Source organism: Columba livia, chromosome 2, assembly GCF_036013475.1.
Source record: "Columba livia isolate bColLiv1 breed racing homer chromosome 2, bColLiv1.pat.W.v2, whole genome shotgun sequence".
In the NCBI taxonomy this organism is placed as follows: Eukaryota; Metazoa; Chordata; class Aves; order Columbiformes; family Columbidae; genus Columba; species Columba livia.
Genome location: NC_088603.1, coordinates 145,174,275 through 145,198,928, shown reverse-complemented (window position 1 = coordinate 145,198,928; position 24,654 = coordinate 145,174,275). Strand labels below are relative to the sequence as shown.

Here is a 24,654-nt window from a genome sequence, read left to right as displayed (position 1 = left end):
TTACTGATCAATATTGTACATTCTATTACTTCTACTCTTAAACAGGTGTGTTGATATTCTCCAAATGTAACTGTTATACAGCTCTGCATGCTGTGTTTGTCAGCTAATTCAGATGGCATATATGTTTATCTTGTCTTGATGGAGATAAGGTTTATGACACTTCTCCCTTTTTCCCCTATAACTACCTATTTTTGCCCTAGATTTTTCCTCTCACACATAAATAAATCACGTTTAGGTTTTAAAACTCATTCCTCAACCATTCACTTGCAGTTATCAGTTGTGGAGATCCAGGAGTCCCAGCCAATGGCATGAGATATGGTGATGATTATGTTGTTGGACAAAATGTTACTTACATGTGCCAACCTGGATACACAATGGAACCAAATAGCTCCTTAATTCGCACTTGTACTAGCAATGGCACCTGGAGTGGAATAATCCCAACATGTAGAGGTACAACATTTATTTTCATTGTCAACTATTTCTTCTAGGGCATTTTCATCCACTGTTTATTGTAATGACAACCAAATATTTCCACATAAATCAAAATTTACTGTTTTTATGAACACACTGGATTGATTTTTTGTCTGCACAAACACTGGCTTCATCTTTTGCTTCTTTTCCCTTTTATTTTTCATACCAGCCCAGTATGTTGAACAGTTTTTTGTTGCTTTATAGAACATTTAATTAATTTGCTGCTAAACTGAACTAGCCATTATGAAATTGTGGTTTAGATTTGTTTGCTTCTTTGTTAAGGTTTGTATGTCATACCAAAAATGACCTTATGTATGTCCCTGTCAACTTAGGCACGTGATAGACACCTTTGGGAAAGGTCTGCATATATACAACCAAACTTCGTCAAAAGCAGAATGTTATGGGTTACCCAATCCATAATACTATGATTTTTCTCTGATCCTTTCTTCATTAGGAATACACCTTTGAGCATCACTGTACTGTATTGACATAACCAGCAAAAAGACTAAATCATTCTAGCAAATTTCCTAACAAACCTTTTTATGCTTCATGTGATTTTCTCCACTGTGAAAAATGAAAGGCTTAATCTCAAGATCTTCCTTTTTTTCTCTTTTATCACCTTCCTGATTTTTCTGTTTTATTGGAATTTTTAATGCTCTCTGTTGACATTTTAACAGCAAAAAATCTGAAATTTACTAAAAGACCACCTTATCTCTGCCATCAAAGCAATTTTGTCTGAGAAACTTGCTTGCTAAACCCTAAAACAGCTCTCTGGAGTTATTTTTCTCACTCTTCCTGATACCACACATGTAGAGAAGCAGCATTACCATTTTCTTCTTTTCTTTCTGATTCATACTAAGTATATCTGATCTCTGTTCTTTTAAACTTAGTTGGTTAAGTTTATACTTACTTTGAGCTCATTCATCTTCCTTCTGTTTTGTTTTCAGGAAGTATGGTTACATATCTGGTCAGCAGTTCTCATTTTCTTCCCCTGAATTCATTCATCAAAAAACATCAAATAATTTTCAGATCTCCACTCCATTTGCAATTTCTTTACTTACTATGAAAAATCCCCCCAGTATCTCACGAAGTCCAGTTAAATTCTAATTCATCTTTGATAATGTTGTTTTTGAAAGTTATTTTCACAACACATTCTTAAGGATGTCAGACTTCAAGATGCTCTTAACAATTTACTTTTTTATTTTCTATTTGTATTCTATTTCTATTTGTGTAGAGGCTCTTAGCCATCCTCAGCTTCAATTACAAAACTCATTTTAAGAGCAGAAAAGCCATACTGGTCCTATTGGCCAAGAGTCTGTCTGTCTCCAAGAGCAGCTGTAAATGAACAGCTAGAAGACCATAAGACAATTAAGTATTTATGATATAGTCTCCCAGCCTCAAATTCTTAAGAACTACAGGGCACTTAACTGGGAGAAGGAGATCTAACTCTGATTGATTCAAACAGAACCATACAAAGAAAGAGTTAGGATGTCAATTTTGGTCTTGAGCTTTTGAATCTTTCTGGTTTTAGGTCACACATATTTACAGATTGTATAAAAACTAAATAATGATCATATGCAGAATCTCTAATGTTCTCAGAATTTTGTTATACTCCACACAGATTTGTGTGAGTTCCCTCGGTAAGTTAAAAACTCCCATTTCTTTGACTGTGTAATTAAAAGTAATATATAATATGCAGTTGTGTGTTTTAAATGTACAACAACTGGTTCCTACTGTCAGGAGAAAATGCCAGTGTCCTCTGGTACCATTTTGTTAAAATAATTGGAAAATGAACTAGGCAGAAAAGGGATGCATAATTGTCACAGTGCCATTGAAACAGAAGATATAAATAATTCTCTGGCTTTGCCTTGTCGGAAAAGGATGAATATTCATCTGTGGTTAAATATTCAAGTATTCAAACAGTGTCTTTTCTGCAGACTTCCATTTGTAATATACTTTCAGTCCTTAAACAGAGAAATATTGCTGTACATATTTATAGTTAAATCTCTGACCAAAATATTTAGATGGGCATTCTGGCTTTTTGCTGGGTATTGTTCTGATATTCTGATTTTCTGATTCTAAAATTCTGATATTACACGTACTTTCATTCTACTTCTTCTGTCTCTTTTCCTAATTATTGACTAGTATTTTTTCCTCTAATGTTCAGCTCAGAAGTAAAAAGATACAGATCTTTTTTGAAAGGACTAATCATGAAGCTCTTAGAGAATGCAAAGAGACTTTAGCTGCTGAGAGTACTTATATTGACTTATTAAAGTATCATGAAAGTGTGGCAAAAGCTACCATGTCCTTTTTTGGGTTGGTTGTTTAGTGTATTTTTTAGGCTATGAACCAGAGTAAGAGAAATAGAAAGAAACAAGAATAGGGTCTTAAAATTTAGTTTTGGTTTACAAGTTGGTAAGGTATTAGTATTTGATAATAGTACTACTTTCATCCAGCATTCTCAAACAGCCATGAACGATACTGCAGCACATTTTGTGGTGTAAATAGCTGAGATTCTCTCATTAAAGTGTATTACAAGAATGGAGAAATGGTACATAGTGAACCTTCTGCAGATCACATTCAAATACACAGCACTCTTGATCCGGTGCCTCTAACTTCTTTTAAGTCTGCAAGATGACAGCTGTCTAAACAAAAGTTTGAAGGTTATGAGTGTATCTTTTCATGTCCTCTGTTCTTATGATCTATGTTTTCTGCTTTATTTTTAGTCACCACCTCTTCTCGTTTACCCCAACTGCCTCCACTAAAATAAATCATACTAGTTGCATTTGCTTCCTTTCTCTTTTGCTAATACAGTTTCTGCCAACCTTTCTTTTTTTTTTACCCACTTTTCTCTTTCTCATTCATTCTACTAACTTTGGCCTGAGTTTTCCCCTTTCTGTTTTCAATTCAGATTTTTTTTCCTTTAACTTCTTTTATAGCTTTTTTTTCCTTCAGTTATCAATTAGCAGTTGCCTATTACTGTGCCATTATCCAGTGAATAGCACTTTTTATCTTCATCACCACAGTTATGTCTGTTTAGTTCTACTGTCTTCCTGTGGTGTTTTTCAGTCCTCTTTCCTACAAATAAGTAGAAGATGTTTCTGTTTCTTTCCTGGAGGCCTGGAAATGAGAAACTATACTAAAATACTTCTTGTTGGCCTTCTTAGAGGTAGCAACACTGACAATTTCAAGATGTTACAAATCTTTAAATTTTCTTTGTTTAGCTAGAAGCTAGATGCTTTTTGGTGATGACCTATTGATGAATAGGTTACCTCACTGTGGTACTTAAAAACAGGTTTTCAAGTAATATTTTGGAGAAATCATCCTGGATTTTAACCCCTGGGCAGTAAAATCTAGCAAATGCCTAAGCTGGTTAACAGGAAGAAAGTATTTGACTATTACCACATAACTAAAGATAATTATACTCTCTGTTGTCTAAACAGACAAAACAAATAATTTTGTAGTGTACTATGAATAAATGTTGCATACTTCATAGTTTCCATAACGATTTTTAGGTAGTCTTCCTATTTGGTTTCATAGAGCTGCCTGTTTTATTTAAGATACTTCATCAATCAGCCACTCTCTCCTAAGTGGAGGAAATCAGAAGTACTAACTTCAGGGAATGTAGCAAGAATACAGTGAGGAAGATAGCATGTCCTGACTACATTGTCCTCTAAAAAAGGTGAAATTAGCACATATGGTTCTTCTAGTAATTGTGTACACTAGGGATATTTACAGCAGCTGGACCTAATTATTTTGAATATTATTGCAGCTGTTACCTGCCCAACTCCTCCGCAGATCTCTAATGGAAGACTGGAAGGAACAAACCTGGACTGGGGATTTAGCATTAGTTATGTCTGCTCTCCAGGATATGAACTCTCTTTTCCTGCTGTTTTGACTTGTGTTGGGAATGGAACATGGAGTGGTGAAGTACCTCAGTGCTTGCGTAAGTATTTACTTTATGCTTCTGTATTTCGTTAATCAACTATATTGCTCTTTTTCCTCTTTAAAGTTTTCATATTTTTTTTTCCTTTCCTCCCCCCAGTCCCTCTCCTATCTGTGGCTCAGTTCATTTCAAACTTGGGACAAACACAATCTTTCTATATTTTCTAAAACTGTAACATAATTTGTAGATTGAGGAAGATGTAGGAATATCTGTAGATCCTTTATGAGCATATAGGAAGCCTTAAACACAAACACAAAAAATATTGCAGACAATGCATACAAAGGATCCACGGCAAAACAAGATTGAGAGGTGGTGTCTTATTTTCAGATCCAGCTACATATAGAATAGGGGAGGTTTCATTATAATCTCTCTTATTTGCTCATTACTCATCCTAATTTTTTCTCTGATATCAGAGCTTTTTTCTGTTGATAATATTGACTAGGCCCCAGGGTGGTTCTTGATTCTGAGAGATATTCAATTATTGCACTGAATAAAAAAGTTCTGTATTTATTTGTAAAATATCTATACCACTGAAACTATGTGATGGTCTTGAGCAAGGAGTCTAATTGAAAGAGGATAATTTCATCTTTGTGGCTTTATAGTTTCTGAAGTTTAATTTGAGATTGCTAAGTATCTGAGCTTGCCAAATGGCTTGGTAATGTTGCAAAACTCAGTTCCCCATTCTTTTACTATTTTCTGCATTGTTCATCTCTGTCTTTCAAAAATGTTCTCTGTTTTGGCTATATCCTACCACTATGAAAGCATATCATATAGGTGATATTTTCTTTTCCTCTTTTTCATGATGATATTCTCATATCATCAACAATGGTTGCTGATTGCTGCTGAAACAGTATGTGCCATAGCTGGAGCATGATGAAAGGCACTTCTTCTGGAAGAAAAAAAAACAACAAAAAGTTTATTGTTCAAGTTCTCTAGATGGAGATCTTCTAGAGTCCACTATATTATGAACATCAAAGGCTGTGTAAAATTATTTTCATCATTTTTTCTTGATTGAAATATTGTGTCCTTACATTCACTTTTGGATATCATAAGATATTCACCATCTTTCAGGTTAAAATACTCAATACTACAATATGCTGTGACAAAGGGGCTCCACCTTTAAACTTTTTAAAAGGTATAGTTAGCACAGAATGCAGCTGCCTGGAAATTAAAGGCTGTTTCATCCAGAGATTGCATTAACTGAATGTTGTTGATGGGCAATGGTTACTCATTGGCTTGCAAGAGAAAACAATTGGCAGCCAGTGCTTGTCAAAGAGCTTAGACTGGCTGCCATCTGGCAGAAATGAGAGGGAGCTGTTGAAAGTCATTTTCAATGAACAATTGTTAAGCAGTTCTTAACATCAGAAATTTAGTTTCCAGATTGGTTCTGTAGAGCCTGTAGCTGAAGACATGCAAGGTATAGTTATAACATTGAATAATTATTCAGAATGGAATATAGTCACATCTTCGAGCGTTTGTCATCTATGACACAGTAAATTTGTCTGCTTAATTATTCATATAGTAATTTCAGTAAAAGACTGTTGTTTTTATAAGCTTGGCAATATATGATTAAAAAAAAAAGAAATAGGCCTAAGCCTGAAAATTCCAAACTACAGATATAGCTTGTTAATCAGTTAATGTCTTTGAAGAATGAAACTTACCTCACAGCTCCAGTGCCAGAGCTACATGATCCTATCACTGTCAAAGGCTCTCAGAGTCCACAGGAAAATATCTTCATTGGGAGTGGGAGCACTCACAGAACCTCCAGTTTGCCGAAACCATAAAACCATGATCTGTCAATCAGACAATGAAGTTCACTGTGTGGCACTATTCCCAATTCATGTATCTTTTCAGAATTTGGCCTATAATTCTGCAGACAGTCTCATTCCACTTAAAGCCATTAAGCAGTGTACATTTCTGGTATGTATAGATTACTTCCTTTTTCTTCAACAACATGTGTGTACATGGATTTCCCATACAGTCAGTGTCTGCAGAAAGAGGAAGAGGGCAGAAGCATTTCATGTGAGCAGGTCCTTTGGGAAGCTTAAGGCATAGGTGATGAAGATTGAGATCTTAGAAATGTTGTTTGTAGAAGATAAAGATAGAGCAGAAAAATCCACTGTTGCTACAACATGTCTTTTTAGAAATATGTGATTGCAAACATCTGTGCTAGTATTTTCTTCTTTGGGGGTATATTACAGCATTTTGTGTTTGGTATGAAAGTAGACTCTACAATATTGGAATTAATGGTGTGTCAGGGAATAATGTGTCTGATGGCATAGGGTTTACCACAGTTGATTGCATTTCTTGAATCATTTTTTCAAAATCCTTCTTCTGACAGTGATCAATACTATGTATTGCAGAATTATTGCCAGTAAATTTGTCAGCAGTGCATTTGCTTAGTTATGCTATGCTATGCTATAGAAATAAGGAATATATATAGAAATAAGAAATAGATATAAAGTAAGAAGATAAATTTAAGAATATGTTCTCATTAGCCAAATTCATCCCACCTAACACCAGTTTATTAGTGTTTGACTTGCAGATTGCTGCTGAAATGCCTTTACTGTGTATTATATTTTTTTGTTAACTGTACTGTCATGTCTTCTACTTCCATACATACCAAATGTTATCTTTCAGTAAACAATGAGGAAACAAGAATGTATGATTCCTAAAATACGTCTGAAAAATCCTTTAATCACACAAAAAATTTTGAGCACTGGCTAGGTGGGAGAAAGCAGGAGAAGACAGGATATTGACGTAAAGGTTTGGTACACTTTCTGATTGCTGCCTATAGGAGGATTTGCAGACTTATGTGTTTTGGGACTGTGGTAAACTGTGGATATTTGGGCCTTAATAAAATATGTTGTGTAACCTTGAGTGTCATGTTCAAGCTACTGTCCAAGCCCACAATGTAGGTATTCTGAACTGCTAGCAAACTGAAGCAGACTAAATATTGCCTATCATCTATTCTCTCTTGGAATTCATATTAAATGTTTCTGTATTTGACTTGTATTTAATAAAACAAATACAACATTCAGAGTAACTGCTTCACAGAATTCAGGTAAATGTTACTTTTGTGTATTTTAGTAAATGACACATTCCACTTATATCATATCTTTTCTCACAGCAAAATTTTGTGGTGACCCTGGAGTACCTGCTCAAGGGAAAAGAGAAGGCAAAAGCTTCATCTATCAATCAGAAGTGTCTTTCAGCTGCAATCCTCCTTTTATTTTGGTTGGCTCCAGCACCAGGATTTGCCAAGCAGATGGCATGTGGAGTGGTTCTTCTCCTCGATGCATAGGTAAGGTTACACCCATATTATTGAAATTTATTGAAACACTTATTATTCCTTTTCCGGCTAAGTTAATCTAGGAGTTTTCAGCTATTTTGAATTATCCTAGTGGTGTTCTATACTCTCTGAGAATCAAGTCACTTTATATTAGTTTCTCCCATTGGCTTATTGCATTTTGTTGAAGAAGTTTGATTGCATTAAAATACTGTAATTTGTTTTGTCTTTAATATATTGTATTTTTTTAAGAACCTACTCGTACAGCATGTGAAAATCCAGGAGTCCCAAGGCATGGGTCACAAAACAACACATTTGGCTATCAGGTAGAATACTTTTTAAAATGTTCTTTTAATTAACTTGCATATTAAAATATTTTTATACTACCTCAAAATCTAGAAAGTTCTGATTTGAGGTCCAGAAACTGTTTACAATGTGAAAGAGCTGGCTGCTGGAGTGTTGCTGTGTTTTCTTATTTCTAGGCCTTGTTTCCCTGTTAGCAATGTGCTACCTGAAACCCTGGTGACAGAGTTCTGCTTGATTTCACCTTGAAAGAGTTCAATATCTCCACACCAATATATAAGAATTCCCTATGGTTTATCAAGTAGTTTTTTTCTCCTTAAAAGTGTTTATACAGTGTAACAAACTGCTAGTGTAGACATACTGTAAAAAACAGTGCGTTTTTGTTTGTTTTTGTTTTCTGTGGGCTTTTTGGTTTTGTTTTTTTCCTGAGAACAATTCTTTTGTTACATTTAGAAAATATGTGACCATAAAAGAATCACAGGGTCACAGAGGATGACAAGCACCTCTGGAGAGCTTCTAGACCAATCCCTGCTTCTCAAAGCAAGGTCAGCTACAGCAGGTTGATCAGGGCTGTGTTCAGGTGGTTTTGAGCATTTCCAGGGATGGAGACTCCACAGCCTCTCTGGGAAACCTGTTCCGAGTTTGATCATCCTTATAGTGGAAATGCTTTTTCTTATTCCTAAACAGAATTTCTGTGCCTATTTGTGCCTATTGCCTCTTGTGCTGTCACTGGGTGCCGCTGAAAAATAGTTTCTCTTTATCACCTTTCCTGCCCCCATTAAGTTTTAACACACTCTAATAACATTTTCCTTGAAACTTTCTTTTGCAGTCTGAACAATCTCAGCCCTTTCAACCACATCTTGTATTCCAGATGCTTTAGTCTCTTAATCACCTTTGTGGCCAATCACTGGACATAGTACAGTCTGTCCCTGTCTCTCTTGCACTGGTGAGCCCAGCACTGGGCCCAGCACCCACTTGTTTCTCACTAGTGCTGAGCAGGGGGAAAGAATCACCCTCCTCAACCTGCTGGCAATTCTCTGCTTGCTACAGGCCAGGAGGATGTTGGTCACCTTTTCTACAAGGGAGTGTTCTGGCAAATGGTGTTTGTATATGCTTCCGTTAGAAGCAGAATTGTGAAACTGAAAATGCTTCTGAATTTCTGATCTTCTGAATCACACAAAACAGTGATGTCAGTGAGATATTTTCATCGGTGAATGCTGTACAGATGCAAAAATGAGCCCTAAAATTTGCTAGAAGTCTGATAAGGCAGCTGGAAACAACTAAAAAAGCATATAAACTATCATGCTACATCTGTATTTGGTGCCAGGGCTGAAAGCTCCAGACATGTGAAGAGGACTAGGCAGAAGAGTAAGCTAGCAGCTCCCAGGTTGTATATGGTGCTGTGGGTAAGGTTGAGGGTAAGAGTTAAATAAAAACTGCAGATTCCCAGAAATGCAAGAAAGCATTGTTTGTAATTTAAACAGATTTACAACATTAAATTAGTTTTTAAATTCAACGATATTAGCTAATGACTTTTCAAAGTTTCATGGCCAAAAATTTATTTGGTTTGTCATGTTGGTGGCCTTTATGCAGTACTCATTGTGCTTAGTGATTGTGTTAGCAATCTTTGGGTTTTCAGATTGTGCTAGATTGCAATCATATGTGAGTGGTAATACAATTATCTAGGTTTTCTCCAGAGAATGGAGTGCGATTTCACGGCAAGGAAGAATATACAGGGGCAGTCCTTGGGCTAGCTTCCTTTGGGTATGGTACAGTATTAGGCTAGAGAGCAAGTCTTTATTCACCTGTGTAAGAAATGAATGATTGCAAAGACCATTTTCTACAATTTCGTTGTCACAGTTTCTCTGGCATACTAATGAGTTTTCTGTCACTGAAGAGCCTAATGTAGACTTTTCTCATTTGTCACGTAGTTGTTGTAGTTGTGAATGAAAGTATCACTCACAGCTCACATGGAACTGTCAAAATACCAAGCAAAATGTCAGCTGATAAATAATTTTTAAAAGAAGTGTAGCTGCTGGCAGAGTTTACAGCCTTGATCCCACAGATACAAGGTTAGTGCCTAGCAAACTTAAACTGTGTGAGCTATTGTCTCCTTACCTAGCAAGCAGCTTGTCCTCACACTCATACAGAGAATTTGGTTTCACACAGTAACTGTCTGCCTACAACTTCTGCTTACTCCAAATATGATTGCTTAGTTAATACGGAACAGGGTAGGACTGTCTTTCACACAGATGAAGCTGAGTTTAGCTCTTTATTAGGTGAAAATCACAGTGGAAATTATCAGTTCTAGACAAGTTATTGTCTGTAGATTCTGGAAATAAATATTACATTACTGTATATCCAATAACGTTATGGCTTCTTTAAACCATGAACATATTATAAATTAGTTTATTTTATGCTATAATTAACATCCTGTATGAAGGGGATAACAGTGACTTTTATTTCCATCTGTAGCAGAAAAGTAAATAATTATTCCAAGTTATAAGTTATGCCAGAATACTGAAGATGAGATGCCTTTGATTTTTTTTTTTTGTCTGATAGATCTATTGCCTAGCATTTGAAAAAATAGTCCTAAAGAGCTTATGCAAAATTAAGCAAAATGTTTTGCAGTTGGAAAACGCATAACAAGGCTTTGTTACTGTTGAATACATAAGAAGATTTTCTGACTCAAATAAAAAATGTCCAAAGAAGGAAAAAAAGAACAGTCTGGGTTAGTTGTTTTTTTCTGGTGTGTTTGTCTTTTTTTAATTTATTATTTTTAAATCTCTTTAATACTTCACATTTAAACTAATATTAATATGGTCACTTAAGTGACTAAATTTTTAATATTAAAATTTATGTCTCTGTCTCATAAAAAAAATCAAGATGTAGCCTGACACTAGAATTCAAGTCTTCACATGTGAAACCCTGTTTTAAGTACTTTGCAACAAATGACAATACTTCCTCTTTTACCAGACTATATGGCTGAGTGTCACTTGCTCTTCTCAATACTAATGTCAAGTTGTGAACTTCCACAGCACTTTATTTTTCTTGTTGTTGTTTCCCCCACTCTTGATTATCTGTTTTCCCATCTCATTGATTGCATTGAAAGTTCAGGCACATACAAGATAATTCCAGGCTTGACTCAAAGGGTTATCAAAACCTAAATTCCTGTCCTGGAACCTACACTAACAAAAGCACAAATATCACCATCTCACATTTGAGTGTGTTTCAACTGTTAAATAGGAGCTGTGTTACAAAGAGGTAACAGGTTTTTGCATATATTTTATTGTTTGGTATTGATTTCAGCAGGCAGAAATAGATCAGGTTCTTGTGTGGTCAAATAACATCAAAGTAACAGTTTTGTACTACTTCGATATCAGGCATGGCATGGAAATGAGTAGCATTACCTGCTTTAATTGTTATGAATATGTATTTGTAGGATACTTACCTTTCATCTGAGTATTCTTGGTTTGACAGATCTACCTTAACAGTGCACTATAATGAAGACAAAATGTCTTTAGAACTTAGTGGATCCTGACTTCATCTGTAATCTTGAAAAAAAATTTCTCCCTCGAAAGAAACTGTGGTTTTGAAAAATTTTTTCAGCTATATTACTGGTAGCATAGAAAATTGCTTATAGCACTTTCACCATAAGCTACTGTAACACAAGAGACTACTGAATTGAAGAAACAGTTTAGAATGGCTTATATCAATCAGTCATATACGTAAGATTTATTACTTCTTATACTTTTCTAGCATATGTTTTTGTAGAAATTCAGCTGTTTTCCGCTACATTAAAACCTGAAGGAAGCCAAAAGGCAGTCTGAATTTAGAAAGTAAAATAGCCACATTAAAATAGTAGTAGCCCTGCGTTAGGTCTCAGGTTCTATTTTATGAAATTCCATATGAAACTTGATCTACAGATGTTGAGAGCAACCTTGCAAATAATATACTTCTGTGAATGTAATACTTATAAAAGCATTAGTGTTGATTGAATTTTCGGATGAAATTCCAAGAGAAATGCTGTACTACCACAGTATAGCTGTCTCTATTAGCACAGTTGGGATCATCACTGCATCAATGAAAATGTAATTTAAGCCTTATCAGACCGCATGTAATTTTCCTGGTTCCTTCTGCTTCAGTCTAGTGTCAGTGGGGGATGTTAGTGTCAGAACCTGGAGTGATTAACTGACAGGAATGTGATTGTGACTCTTTTTTTAATTTTTTTTTCTTTCCCCCAGTCTCTGTCATTCTTGATTTACCTGGCATTTTATGTAACGTTTCTAACACAGTTTTACACCACTCACACTGCATCTCCACATTATATTTGAATCAAATGCACCTATATATAAGGTACATTTCACCTGTGTTAGATACTTGTTCTTTTTTACCCCTGAAACCTGATTCTGTTCAGGGCTGCATTTCTTTAAGAGACCATGGATAAAGTTGTTCACAGTAGTGGGGTCTCTAGTGCTGAACCTGTGTTACACCTCACAGAATCACAGAATGTTAGAGATTGGAAGGGAACTTGAAAGATTATCTAGCCCAATCCCCCTTCCAGAGCAGGAACACCTAGATGAGGTTACACAGGAAGGCGTCCAGGCAAGTTTTGAATGTCTCCAGAGTAGGAGACTCCACAACCTCCCTGTGCAGCCTATTCCAGTGTTCTGTTTCCCTTACTGAGAAGAAGTTTCTTCTCAAATTTAAGTGGAACCTCTTGTGTTCCAGTTTGAACCCATTACCCCTTGTCCTACCATTGGTTGTCACCAAGAAGAGCCTGACTCCATCCTCATGACACTCACCCTTTATATATTTGTAAACATTAATGAGGTCACCCCTTAGTCTCCTCTTCTCCACGCTAAAGAGACCCAGCTCCCTCAGCCTTTCCTCATATGGGAGATGCTCCACTCCCTTGATCAACTTTGTTGCCCTGTGCTGGACTCTTTCCAGCAGTTCCCTGTCCTTCTTGAACTGAGGGGTCCAGAACTGGACACAATATTCCAGGTGTGGTCTCACCAGGGCAGAGTAGAGAGGCAGGAGAACCTCTCTCTTGACCTACTAACCACCCCCCTTCTAATACACCCCAGGATGCTATTGGCATTCCTGGCCACAAGGGCACAGTGCTGGCTTGTGGTCATCCTGTTGTCCACCAAGACCCCCAGGTCCCTTTCCCCGACACTGTTATCTTATCTCTTATCATACTCACAGCTGTAGTCTTTTTCACAGTATACTGTGCCTCCAATTCTCAAGAACCTTTGCTATTGTTCCAGTGCCAGGCCTGTATTCTTCAATACCACATCACGCTATTGGTAAATAGCTCATTCTGCACGTAATAGCTTATTGTTGAAACAAATTAGAAGACCTCAAGACTGGGAATTTTTTAAGACCATAGACGGCTGTATTGTAGCGCCACCTGCTGCCTCTGGCACAACAATATTGCAAAATAAACGCCAAAAGTAATTTGCATATTACTTTTTAAAATCATTATTATTTTTAGTAATTACTTATCATTGTAGGTTTTGTTTTAGGGGCAGGGAGCCTCATTCATTTATTTATGTGTTAATTATTTTGAATAGCATGGCAGCACTTCTAGAAACTTGTTAATTACTTGGGCAACTGTTTTATTTTTTGTGATGCTCTTGGGACTTACATATTTAAAGGTTGTATTTCCCTAACAAGGATAATACAGGTGTCACCCATTTGTTTTTTGAGGAAATAAGGAAAACAGTTTCGCCAGCAGTTACTCTTTTGGGTAGAAATGTTGGTATTGCAATAGCTGGTTGCAATATAAACAGTGGTTTGTTTTGAGATTTCATGAGGGGGGGGGCGGGTTTTGTGTCTTTGGTGGTTTTGTTTGTTTGTTTGTTTATTTTAAATTCTGGAATGCTAGCAGCTCAGCCTTTCCACTTACTTGTCAACTTGAGCCATTTCCTTACTTCACTGTTCTACCACAAAATAACTGGTTTGATACTTAGGCAACAAAGCTTCAGTGAAGCCGTATGGTAATGCAGAGCTGCAGTGAAGATCGGCACACAGTGGAAAAACAAACAAACAAAACTGTGTATTTCTTGGTTCTTCTCTTTAGGTGAACAGTTTTCCTTCAATTTATCTGTCAAGCAGAAGACTCACTTCATAATCCAGAGTCATTAATAGGCAGCTAAATAAAAGATAAATTACAGAAAGTTAATAAAAAATCACCTCCTTTCTTTTTTCACTGTTATCCATAGAGTCCTGTAAGTGTAAAGACTTTGTGGACTTGATTTTCCAGCCCCTTCAACTAAAAAAGTATGAACTTTCTGCTCAGACCATTCCTGATGAGTAGAATCACAAAAAAAAAGAGAACGTAACACATAAAATGTTAATTAAAAGTAAGTGAAGTAGTGTAGTTAAGCAGTTAAAGCCATACAGTATCTATTTCTGGAGTTGCTGTTGACTACTAGAGCTTGAATCTCTAGCTTATTTACAGTTTAAAATGAGGCACCTGAGTGTAAGTGCCCAATTAACCTGCTTACCTCATTGACTTCCGTGATGTCCAGCTACTCCACATCACAAAACAATTATATTTTTTCTTAAATATTTTATATTCAGGATGATCATAGAGTCAGCTTTGAAAGAATAATGCAGAAAGAAAATAGAATACCTATTCAGATATATATGAAGAAAGTACATTTAACAGTTAAGCTGAGATTTGGTTTTGGTCGGATTTTTTTGTGGGAACAATTGTGAAATGGTCCTGGTTTTAGAAACATCATCAAAGTATTGTCTTCCTTGATAGCTAAAGATTAAATAGAGCAGGTGTTACTTCCACAGCTGTGGATGGACATTGCTTTGTCAGAGGCAGATTACTGAAATTAAGAAATCCTTTATAAGACTAGTACTTGTTTTAAAGTAATTTATTAGTGGTGGTTGTTTTAACTAAGATCTTTACTGCACAAAAAAAAGTACTATTTCTGCTTGGTGAAACTTCTAAAATTTTTAGTATTTTCCCACTTCATACTTAATTGTGAAAATGATTTAGTGTATTTTCTTCAAAAGCTTTTAAAAATAATTACATAGTTCAGTGAGCACAGTAAAGAGGTAAAAAAGGCGAGTTCAATTTTAAATAATGTACTGTGTTGAAGAACTACTATTCGTAGTTCATAGGTTATTATTAAATTTTGTTCTGATGAGAAACTTGAGCTGAAATGGAATAGTACTATAAAGTTTCAAATGACCAGTTGTAGCAGGGAAATGCTGTTTCCCAGGACTAAAGTATTGTTGAGGAATTCACTTTTTTCCTTTGAATATCAATTTGAATCAAGTGTTATACATTTATACAAAATAAGGAAAAGAAAAAAAAAATGAAACCAAGCAAACAAAAACCCAACCAAAACCAAACAGCAACAACAACCAACAAAAAAAAAGTAAACAAAACAAACCACACAAACAGATCCATAAATGTGCTGTCACAGACAGTTCTAAGTTTTCAACTTTTTGATTAAACGTGAGTTGATAAATACAGTTCAGTGCAGAAGAGTAGATGTGATCTATGCACCTTAATATTTGAGTTAATGACACACTGCATGTAATAAACTACTCTCTGAGTGATATATTTGTAACATAATTTCCCTGCTTTTGATGGAAATTGAATTATTTGCATTTTCATCAATGTCACCAGGACTGGACATGCTAAACAAGTTATTCCATGTTATGTTTGTGCAGAAACTGTTATTGACTAAAGAATTCTATTTTCCTTTTTATGCAACACATACCCATAATAAGAATAATAATTAAAAATTAATCTCAGATGAATTGCTATTGTAAATTTTGATGTACCTGCGTTCCAATTTCTATTATCTGTGTGGTATAAAGAACAATTCTTTTTTTAGCTCTTGTCATCAAAAAACAAAATTAAAATATTATGGAGCATTATAGTTTCTGAAACATAAGACAAAGTTGTTGACCAGGTCTTGTATAATGTAATGAAATATTTCTCATTATAATTTGTGAATTCATCCAGCATTCCACAAAAGGGCGATCTAGTTCAGGAAAGGTCCAGCAGAATCTATTACACATTTAAACTCTGTGACCTCCCTGGTTTGCTGCAAGATTGCCTGACTGGCTCCTCCTTGGTCCAGAGCTACAAAGTCACAACAAGCTTGGTTTCCAAACTCACAGTGCCCTAACTGTTCTGAGCCCAAGCCAATATATCAGAAAGACCACAGAAGACAAGGTTTAGATTGTCTTCCATGGAGGACTTCAAAAGAAAATATACTCATGTTTCCTCATAAAAATATTACTGTGTTTTCTGCTTTTCAACAGGTAGGAAATGTTGTTCAATTTCAATGTAAAAAAGGACACCTTCTGCATGGTTCAACAACAAGAACTTGCCTTCCTGATCTTACATGGAGTGGAATCCAGCCAGAATGTATACGTAAGTAAATGATAGATTTTTGATCTATCTTTTTTTTTTTTTTTTTTTTTTTTAATCCAGGCTATTTAATTGCAGGAATATTTTTATAAAGTTAACTTCATTGATACAGTTTTATTAACTTAGAGTTAATAAAAATTAGCATTGTTAGCTTCCAGCAGCAAGAATTGTGATTTTGTGAGTGAATTTTTCTATGAACGGCTGTAGAATTAAAAGAAACACAATGCAAAATAATGAGATTTATATACATCTCTTCATCCAGAGAGATGCTGAAATTAGTTTCTATCTAAGAGGTAGCAACCCTTCCAATGAAGACAGTGAAAGAGTTGGGAGGAGATGGTTAGAATAGGATATGGAGGAAAACCCTGCACAACCCTAACTTGTACTGGAGCAGATAGCTACAATCAGTTGTAGCGAAGTGTTTGAGCTGTTTCCCATCTAAGGAGTCAGGGTATTTTAAGAAGAGGGGAAAAAGGGTTTGTAATTTGAAATTTTTGAATCTGAAATTGGGGTGATATTCCTACTTGCTACAGGAAGTAACATTTAATTTCTCAGATCTTTTACACTTTGGTAAATAGTGTTAATATACTGAAGGTATAACATAATGGTTAATCTTTGTAGTTTTTCAGCTAGCCAGCTGTATTTTTCTGGAAATAGTCTTACGTCATAAGGTCTGACCTTATAGAATCACTCTGGTGTTTGAAGAGAATTTCCACAGAGGAAAACCATTTTAATGTTTCAGTTGGTGCTAGCGTTCCCCCTAAGCAATCAGCAAATCACTAGCTTAGTGTGTTGAAAGGTGAGCTCTGCTCTTGGATGTATGCTGTTTTTGAGATAACACAAGACTCCCAGATTCTTGTTGTTAAAGATATAAAACACTTTCATGAGATTAGAAACGGTAATTAATTTTGCTGCCTGATATTTAAAACATGCCTCACAATTTTTCCTTGACCTTTCGTAGTGTTTTCCAAATGATCTGTTTATTTACTGCTACTCAATGCTGCACAGATATCATAAGTCATGTAGGTCACAAGCCACGATTGCTTTTAACTGTGGTAACGTGCACTGTTTGTGTTCACATATGCACACAATTAATTTTGGTTGTGCAAGTTCATTTAAGTTGGCTTTTGGTCCCATTAAATTGAAAGGTCCATTTTCAAGAGTGTATTTACAGGCTCAGGATAGTAATTTATAGACTATGTAGTAATTTTTAATGTGAATCATAATATATTAATATATGTATTGATGCCTTTTTCTTCATAAGTTGCCTGCCAGAATGGGTAGAGATTATTTTTCCAGAACTATTGTCACCATTTTGTCTGAAGGATATTTTCTCTTTTCGTTCTAGCTCACAGCTGCAAACAGCCAGAAACACCAATTCATGCTAATGTTGCAGGAATGGATCTTCCCTTGCTTGGTTATACACTGATTTACACTTGTCAGCCAGGTTTCTTCCTGGCAGGAGGATCAGAGCATAGAGCCTGTAGGTCTGATGGCACATGGACTGGGAAGGTTCCAGTTTGTGAAGGTAACTCTTCTGTTTCCCACTGTATCTCTCATCATTCATATTTCAGTGATGTTCTTATAGTCTAATAGGTTAAGGGAGAATGGCAAGGGCAACAAGGAAGGAGAATATCTAAGAGGATAATTCTAATCCTTTGCCAGTTGTGTTTAACGCGACATGTGTTTTTGTGTACTTGACTTTAATTTGCATGCTGAGAGGTGTCAATTCCAAATAGAATTTTAGAGGCCAAATGCTTGAGCAACACCTGCTTTTAGAAAAGAGAGCAGACCCTCAGGAAAATGGTAGAAAGCAAGCTGCTAGAAAGCTCATGACTTGTTCAGTACTCAGGAAGTGCTATGGAAGGCCAAATGTGATTGTATTTTGATCCAAGAATTTTCTGCTTATGATGTTAGTATTAGCTGTCCTATCTGACAGTAAAAAACCTTTTTGAGATTTATTTTTTTTAAATTATTTGATGGTACCTACAACTGTATCTACCCTGGCATATAACTTAGTTTCCCAATGCCCTGATAAAATGTTACAGAAATGCAAAGTTTTTAAGACCAGAGTTCTCACCTTCTCTTTAGCATTAGAGAAATAGAAGAATGAGCAACATATTGCAAAGTATTAATTATAATTAGACAAAGTAAAATATCTTCTAAATTTTTTCTATCTTATGTGTTACAAAGAAGTGAAACATTTACCTCTTATGGAAGACAGAAGGGCACCAGGTCAGGTTGTTCACCTGTGATTGTGAAGTTTGCAAAAATAGCTTGGAAATGGATGAAAAGGAATAAAACATTTGCAGTTGAGAGCTCTAAAAGGATCTGTAGGGGAATTCAACCAGAATTTGGTCCTTTAAATACAAAACTGCAATCTTGAAAGTCCTACTCAACAAATATCTGGATTTAGAAACTTAAACTCCAAGGCTGTATTTAAATTTTTTATGTTAATTTTACCTTGCATTTAAAATTTCAGTTGTGAACTTGACTAGAAATTTATCTACCTTGACAATGTTGCTTGACTCGGCAGCTTTTTATGCTAAAGCCCTTTGGAAAGTATGATCTATGTATTTCTAACCTGATCCTGATGTAGTCAAAAAGCATATGATGTTGAAATACACCCTTCATGTTAACCATGTTCAGTGAAGTTCAGTAAGTTTATTTTCAGAGAGGAAATAGAGATTAGTAACAGGCCATGAGAACTTTAGGCTGAATTCCAACCCCTGCCCTTGTTTCTTGCCAGTTTTAATCTGAATACCAAGAGCAAGCCTTCTGTAATAAGATAAAAAATGCTCTCAAGAAAAATATTCTCAGTGCTTCTTGCTAAACTTTCCTTTCTATGCAGAAAAATACTCCACTCAGAGAGAAAGAAGTTGCTTTTCTTTTTTTTTTTTTTTAGAGTATAAATCAGAGAGGAAAGTCCTAGGTTCAAAGGCAATTCCAAAATACAAAACACAAAATATTGGAGCAGGGAATGGAACTTAGTATTGCATGAGAGTATTCTACATTGGGAGACAGCATTGTGTGTCTTCTTTATAGCCCAGTGAATCTGAGTTAGTTTCTCCAAAATAAAATAGCTTTAGTTGCAGGAAATGACACTGTCCCATTGCATTTAGTTCATCATCTTCAGCAGTGGGAGAGTTTCTGCTCTAAGCAGAGAAGAAATTAAATTCTCATATTTCCAGTGTTCAAATCACCTGAGCAGCTGGAGATACTGTGAACAGCATCATTTGTTTCTTTCTTTCTGTTACTTATATGTTTTTTAAAGAAACAATTACTTTAGACATTATTATGAGATTAAGTATGTATCTTCAGGTTCTCAGCCTTGAACACAAGATGTCTCACTCAGTACTGTTGAAGATAATTAAGTCCTGGAGAGAGATGCAAATTAGAACACTTTTGTTATGTATATCTTAACTGTTTGGTTTTACATTGTTTCCAGTCAAAGCACTATTCGTATTGCTATTTTATGTAGATCCTGATTTGAATGACATAACTTGCCTTAATTGACATATTGAAAGACATCTCACATATTATATGAACAGTCAAGGACTGTGAATTCTGAAATCTGGATTCTGAAGTGAAAGTTTACACTGTCTTAGTATTTAAAAGACTTGGTGGCATTCAGGTAGCCAACTTAGGAGAAAATGTGACAATGGAAAAAATCAATGGGCATGTGCTCTTGTGATACTTATATATATCCTTCATAACAAATAATTTGCATTATGGAAATTATTTTCTTAGTTTCTGAGTAACATATTTGCTACTGATTTATCTTTTTATCATTCTTTCTTTCTAACAGCTGGTTCCAAAATATTAGTGAAGGACCCCAGACCAGCTTTGGGAACACCAAGTCCCAAACTAAGTGGTAAGTACTTTGAGGTATATACAGTTTTAAACAATTTATATAGAAAAGACAATGAGAATCAATTTGGTGAGACTGTACCGTGTGTCATAGTATGAATAAAGGGTATTAGAATAAGCATTACACTAACAGAACAAAACCATCATTGATTAAATAATGCCCCAATGTTTAAGTCCATGTAGACTACATGATATTATTTATATCCATATACAATTTCTAACTGTTATGTGATGAGAGTGTTATTGTTTTCACTGAAATAACTATGTTCTGAGTAAGATCCAATGCAATTTACCTATTCAGAAACTGTATTACTAACCTAGAGATAATTTAAAGCCTTTGTGTTTCACAGTTTTTTCCACAGCCTTGGAGTTCTTTTACATATTGCTAATTTAAATTGCTTTATCTAAATGCTCCAGTATTAACCTTCAATTTAGCCTTCAAAAAAGTTAATTTTAACCTAGAGAAGGTAGTCTCTCTAACTCTGGCTAAAGCGAACTCCAATTTTAACTGATTTGCTAAAGAAGACTATCTTTGGATGTCCTGACTAGATCCAAGAGGAGTGTTTCTCTTTCTACTGAAGAGACTTTCTGAAGAGAGAAGGCTCCTTAACTAAAATTAGTCTTTGACTATAACCTTATTAAATGTCTACCAATGAATGAAAATTTAAAAGTAATTCCCTGGCATAGGGAGCTTTGGGGGGCTTTAAAAAAATAATTGCAGGTTGTACACTACTTCAAAACTGCATTCATCAATGATCTGCTGCATGACAGTCATATTTTTTTTTCTTTTATTTTCTTTTTCTTTCAGAAGCTTTTTGTACAATCCCAATTAATTGCAAATAAAGTACATAAAGATCAGTTTTCCTGAAAGTAGTGAAATTCCAGGCAGATCACCAATCAACAGCATCAGACTGTTTGCACCATGCAGTCTGCTTGCTTGTGGCTTTCAGCCCCAGTACCTAGGTGTTTTTCTTTTATGTGTCTACTTGTCAAAAAATATGTGCATATATATACACAAAAAAAATACAAGGAAAGCTCTTCTATCCTCCATGGGGATTACAATCTGTCTCTGTGACCCATAAAATAAATGATGAAGGAAGACTGTAGGGTATTCCAGTATGCCCCAGTCTTAAATTTTGGGATATACTGGGAGAAAAAGGGGTAACTACTCTTCTGTGTTTATCTGACATCAGATGCCAATGCATACATGAACTCAGCTTTAAGATCAGTGTGAATGACCACAAATAATGTGAAAGCACTGATATTAAATAATGATTATTTGTTAAAGGTCTAAGTTGGATACACTTCCTTTGGAAAGTGCAGTAAACCTATTCTAAGTCACCTTCAATTTAATTGTTTAAATGGTAGCTTCTGTTAAGATTTTAAAGATTTGCATGTATCTGTTTTTACTGGATAGGTAACATTTTTTTTTAGTCATATTCTTGCTGGAATAACATTACATAACATTTACAGTTAGATAATAATAAATGTTAAATGTTAAAGTCTAGCATATTTATTCTTCCTGCAGTCTATGACTTCTTTTTATGGTGAAGCTCATAATATGTTTAAACATTTGAAGACAGGACAAAACTGCCTATATGGGGTTTCTGTTAGAAAAATGTCTAGGTAATAAATAAAATGCTTATAATAGAATTTAAATATGCTTGTAAAATTTTTTATATCTAAATTGATATTAATTTCTACAAAATGTAATCCTAGCTGTATGTCCCTGCCTGTCTGTGCTGGCATAGAAAAGATCTAATCTTTTGGTTACAGCTGTTAAATTTGATTTTGTGAAATTGGTTTAATTTTAGGACATGTCCCTATTTGAGGAAAAGAACAAGTTAAGGTACAGTTGTTGTTGGGTTTTTCAGTACTAGTACATTTCTTTCATATATATTCATGCCAGGTTTCTATGCTTTGTATGTGAAGATTATGCCTAATAGACTGAAAAATAGCAAGGGTAAAGCAGCGAAAATGCTGATATTTATCATATATTTTATTGGATGTTTGACTTCATAAGTACTACATATTGCAAAATGATTTGAAACATGTTTGATGTCTGTATAGTTCCTGATGATGTATTTGCCCAAAATTATATATGGAAAGGATCTTACAATTACAAAAGCAAGAAACAGCCCATGACTTTGACAGTCACCAGTTTCAATGCAACTTCAGGAAGAGTAAATGCAACACTTACAAACAGTAATATGGAATTGCTGCTGTCAGGTATGGGATAAAAACCTTAGTTCTTTTGTTTGTTTGTTTGTTTGTTTTGTGGGGGTTTTTTTGTTGTTTTTGTGGGGTTTTTTGTTTTGTTTTTTGTTTGTTTGTTTGTTTTTTGCTTTATATATATTGGTTCCCTGTAACTTTATGCATAATACCCGGACTTTTAACATCTTCTTGACATTTTTTTAGCTTATCAAAGAAATTTTCATTCTAGTTCAGCTCCTTTTCAAACATAGGGATTTTTCTACCTTTTCCTCTTTTTTAAAATTTCCCAGGTTTCTATTATATTTGGAGTTAATAGTCAATAAGAAGTGAAAGAATCATCCAAATTCTCATATTTCTTCCTTAAATAATATGTGTAAACTTAAATTATTGTTCCTTAATTCTTAATCATAAAATTTCCCTACAATAACTTATTAGCGACTAACAAGCAGTATGATGAGGTTGGTATGTGTTGACCTAGCAAGGCAGAGATACTTAATGAACATGGAGCGCAAGGAGAGATGACACTTGTTAGACTAGCTGATATAGTTGAAAAAAGTAGCTGCTCTTTGTGTTGTGGTTTCAGAAGAAGCCTTGTATTTCTACCTTGGTTTGTGATATTCCACAGTCTCTGCCACACAGAGCACTGTTGCCACGCTTATGTTGGCACAATATGCAGAGTTTTCTATGCTGTGAACCATTATCAGAAACTACAGATAAGGCTTGACAAGCAAGCAAACAAAAATACTTAAAAAAAAATATTTGGGTTTATAGTTTTTGTTTGCTTTTCAAACTCTGTCAGTCCCTTGATTCAGACATCTCAGCCACACAAACAATGGGCCTGTCACACCAGAGGAGTGGCAGGCTACAGCACAGGGATACAAATGAGCATAGAAGAAACAACTGAAATCAATATTATTACTCAGAACTTGGTTTCTTGAAGCTTCACCATCTGTCTACAATGCTTTTTGAAAGGACTGAAGAAGCCTAAAATTTATGTATAGTTCTGTATAAGCTGGACACTGATGGTTTTAATCTTTTTTATCTCTTAAGAATTTATTTGAATTAGTTCAAGATCACTCTTTATCCCATAGGTGTTAGCAAGGAAAGAAGTAACAAAACATTAACCTGTTGGAAAAAAGAGTGAGGAAAGTTCTTCCCATATGTCTCTGGGAGAGGTGGTCTATGGAAAGCATGTAATGGACCAAAGGATCCGTGTCTGCTGAGCTCTTAGTTTCTAGCATCTGGTAGAGTGGTGAATTTTTTTCACTAGGTTTGTCTGTTGAAGGTATTTTGTAGGTGTCCTTTGAAGAGTCACACCTGAGAAGCCATAGATGGACTGAGTGTTTCTTAAAATATTTTCTGAATGGTAACTGTGCTTGTCTTGACTGTGTGTGTGAATTTATTCTATCATATGATATCTATTTAGTTTCAACCATGTAATTTCCATGAGACTGTTAGGTATGACAGAAGTAGTATTTCATATTTTTAGGATTAGCAAAAGTAAAAGCTGTAATTTCTCACCCAAACTACTTGAAATAAAAAGATTCCCTCAACTGGACACAAAAGTGATTACAAATGCCCATTTCTTTTGCTCTACACACAGGTATTACAACATCAGCAGATAATTAATATTATTTTCTTCCCTGTTTTGCAGATACCAAACTGAGATCCTGTATATTGAAACAGTTTCTTAAGGCCAGGGATGTAGGGGTGGATCAAAAAAGACATTTAGATGCCAAGAAGCTGATTTCTCCTATACTCAATTTGTCGGTTTCTGAAATGAAGGGTCGTTCTCTCCCCATGCAGCACTTACTGTTTTGCATTCCACCATTTGCTGCATCTTTTTTTTTTGCTTTTTTTTTTTTTTTGACACCTGTGCTTGCTGTAATTATATAATAGCATACATGTCTGTCACAGGATAGAACCGTGCATGTTCTTTTGATCATTTTAGAATTAGTGACAATAGCAATGCTATCATTGGGATTAAGAGAAGAGAAAGGTACAGCTTTAAATTGTTTGACTCAGATTAAACAGTCTCTTGTACACTGGGATACCAGTTTCCAGCTCTGAAGAAGTACATTGACCTTTCACCAAGAAATGCTTGTGAATCCACCATTACAAATTACCAGACAACAGTGGCTTCTTGGC

General features: G+C 35.2%; 1 protein-coding gene across 6 annotated transcripts in view; it reads left to right on the top strand.

Moving 5' to 3' along the window:
* The window catches only part of CSMD3 (CUB and Sushi multiple domains 3), a 631,749-nt gene that overhangs the window by 595,585 nt on the left and 11,510 nt on the right, over window positions 1-24,654 (top strand). For all 6 annotated transcript variants that reach the window (XM_065054280.1, XM_065054281.1, XM_065054284.1 and 3 more), the window contains 8 exons: window positions 271-450; window positions 4,244-4,417; window positions 7,548-7,721; window positions 7,959-8,032; window positions 16,314-16,425; window positions 17,771-17,950; window positions 20,231-20,296; window positions 22,363-22,521. In XM_065054280.1, the coding sequence (XP_064910352.1) occupies window positions 271-450; window positions 4,244-4,417; window positions 7,548-7,721; window positions 7,959-8,032; window positions 16,314-16,425; window positions 17,771-17,950; window positions 20,231-20,296; window positions 22,363-22,521 (1,119 nt within the window). The remainder of the gene's footprint in view (window positions 1-270; window positions 451-4,243; window positions 4,418-7,547; window positions 7,722-7,958; window positions 8,033-16,313; window positions 16,426-17,770; window positions 17,951-20,230; window positions 20,297-22,362; window positions 22,522-24,654) is intronic.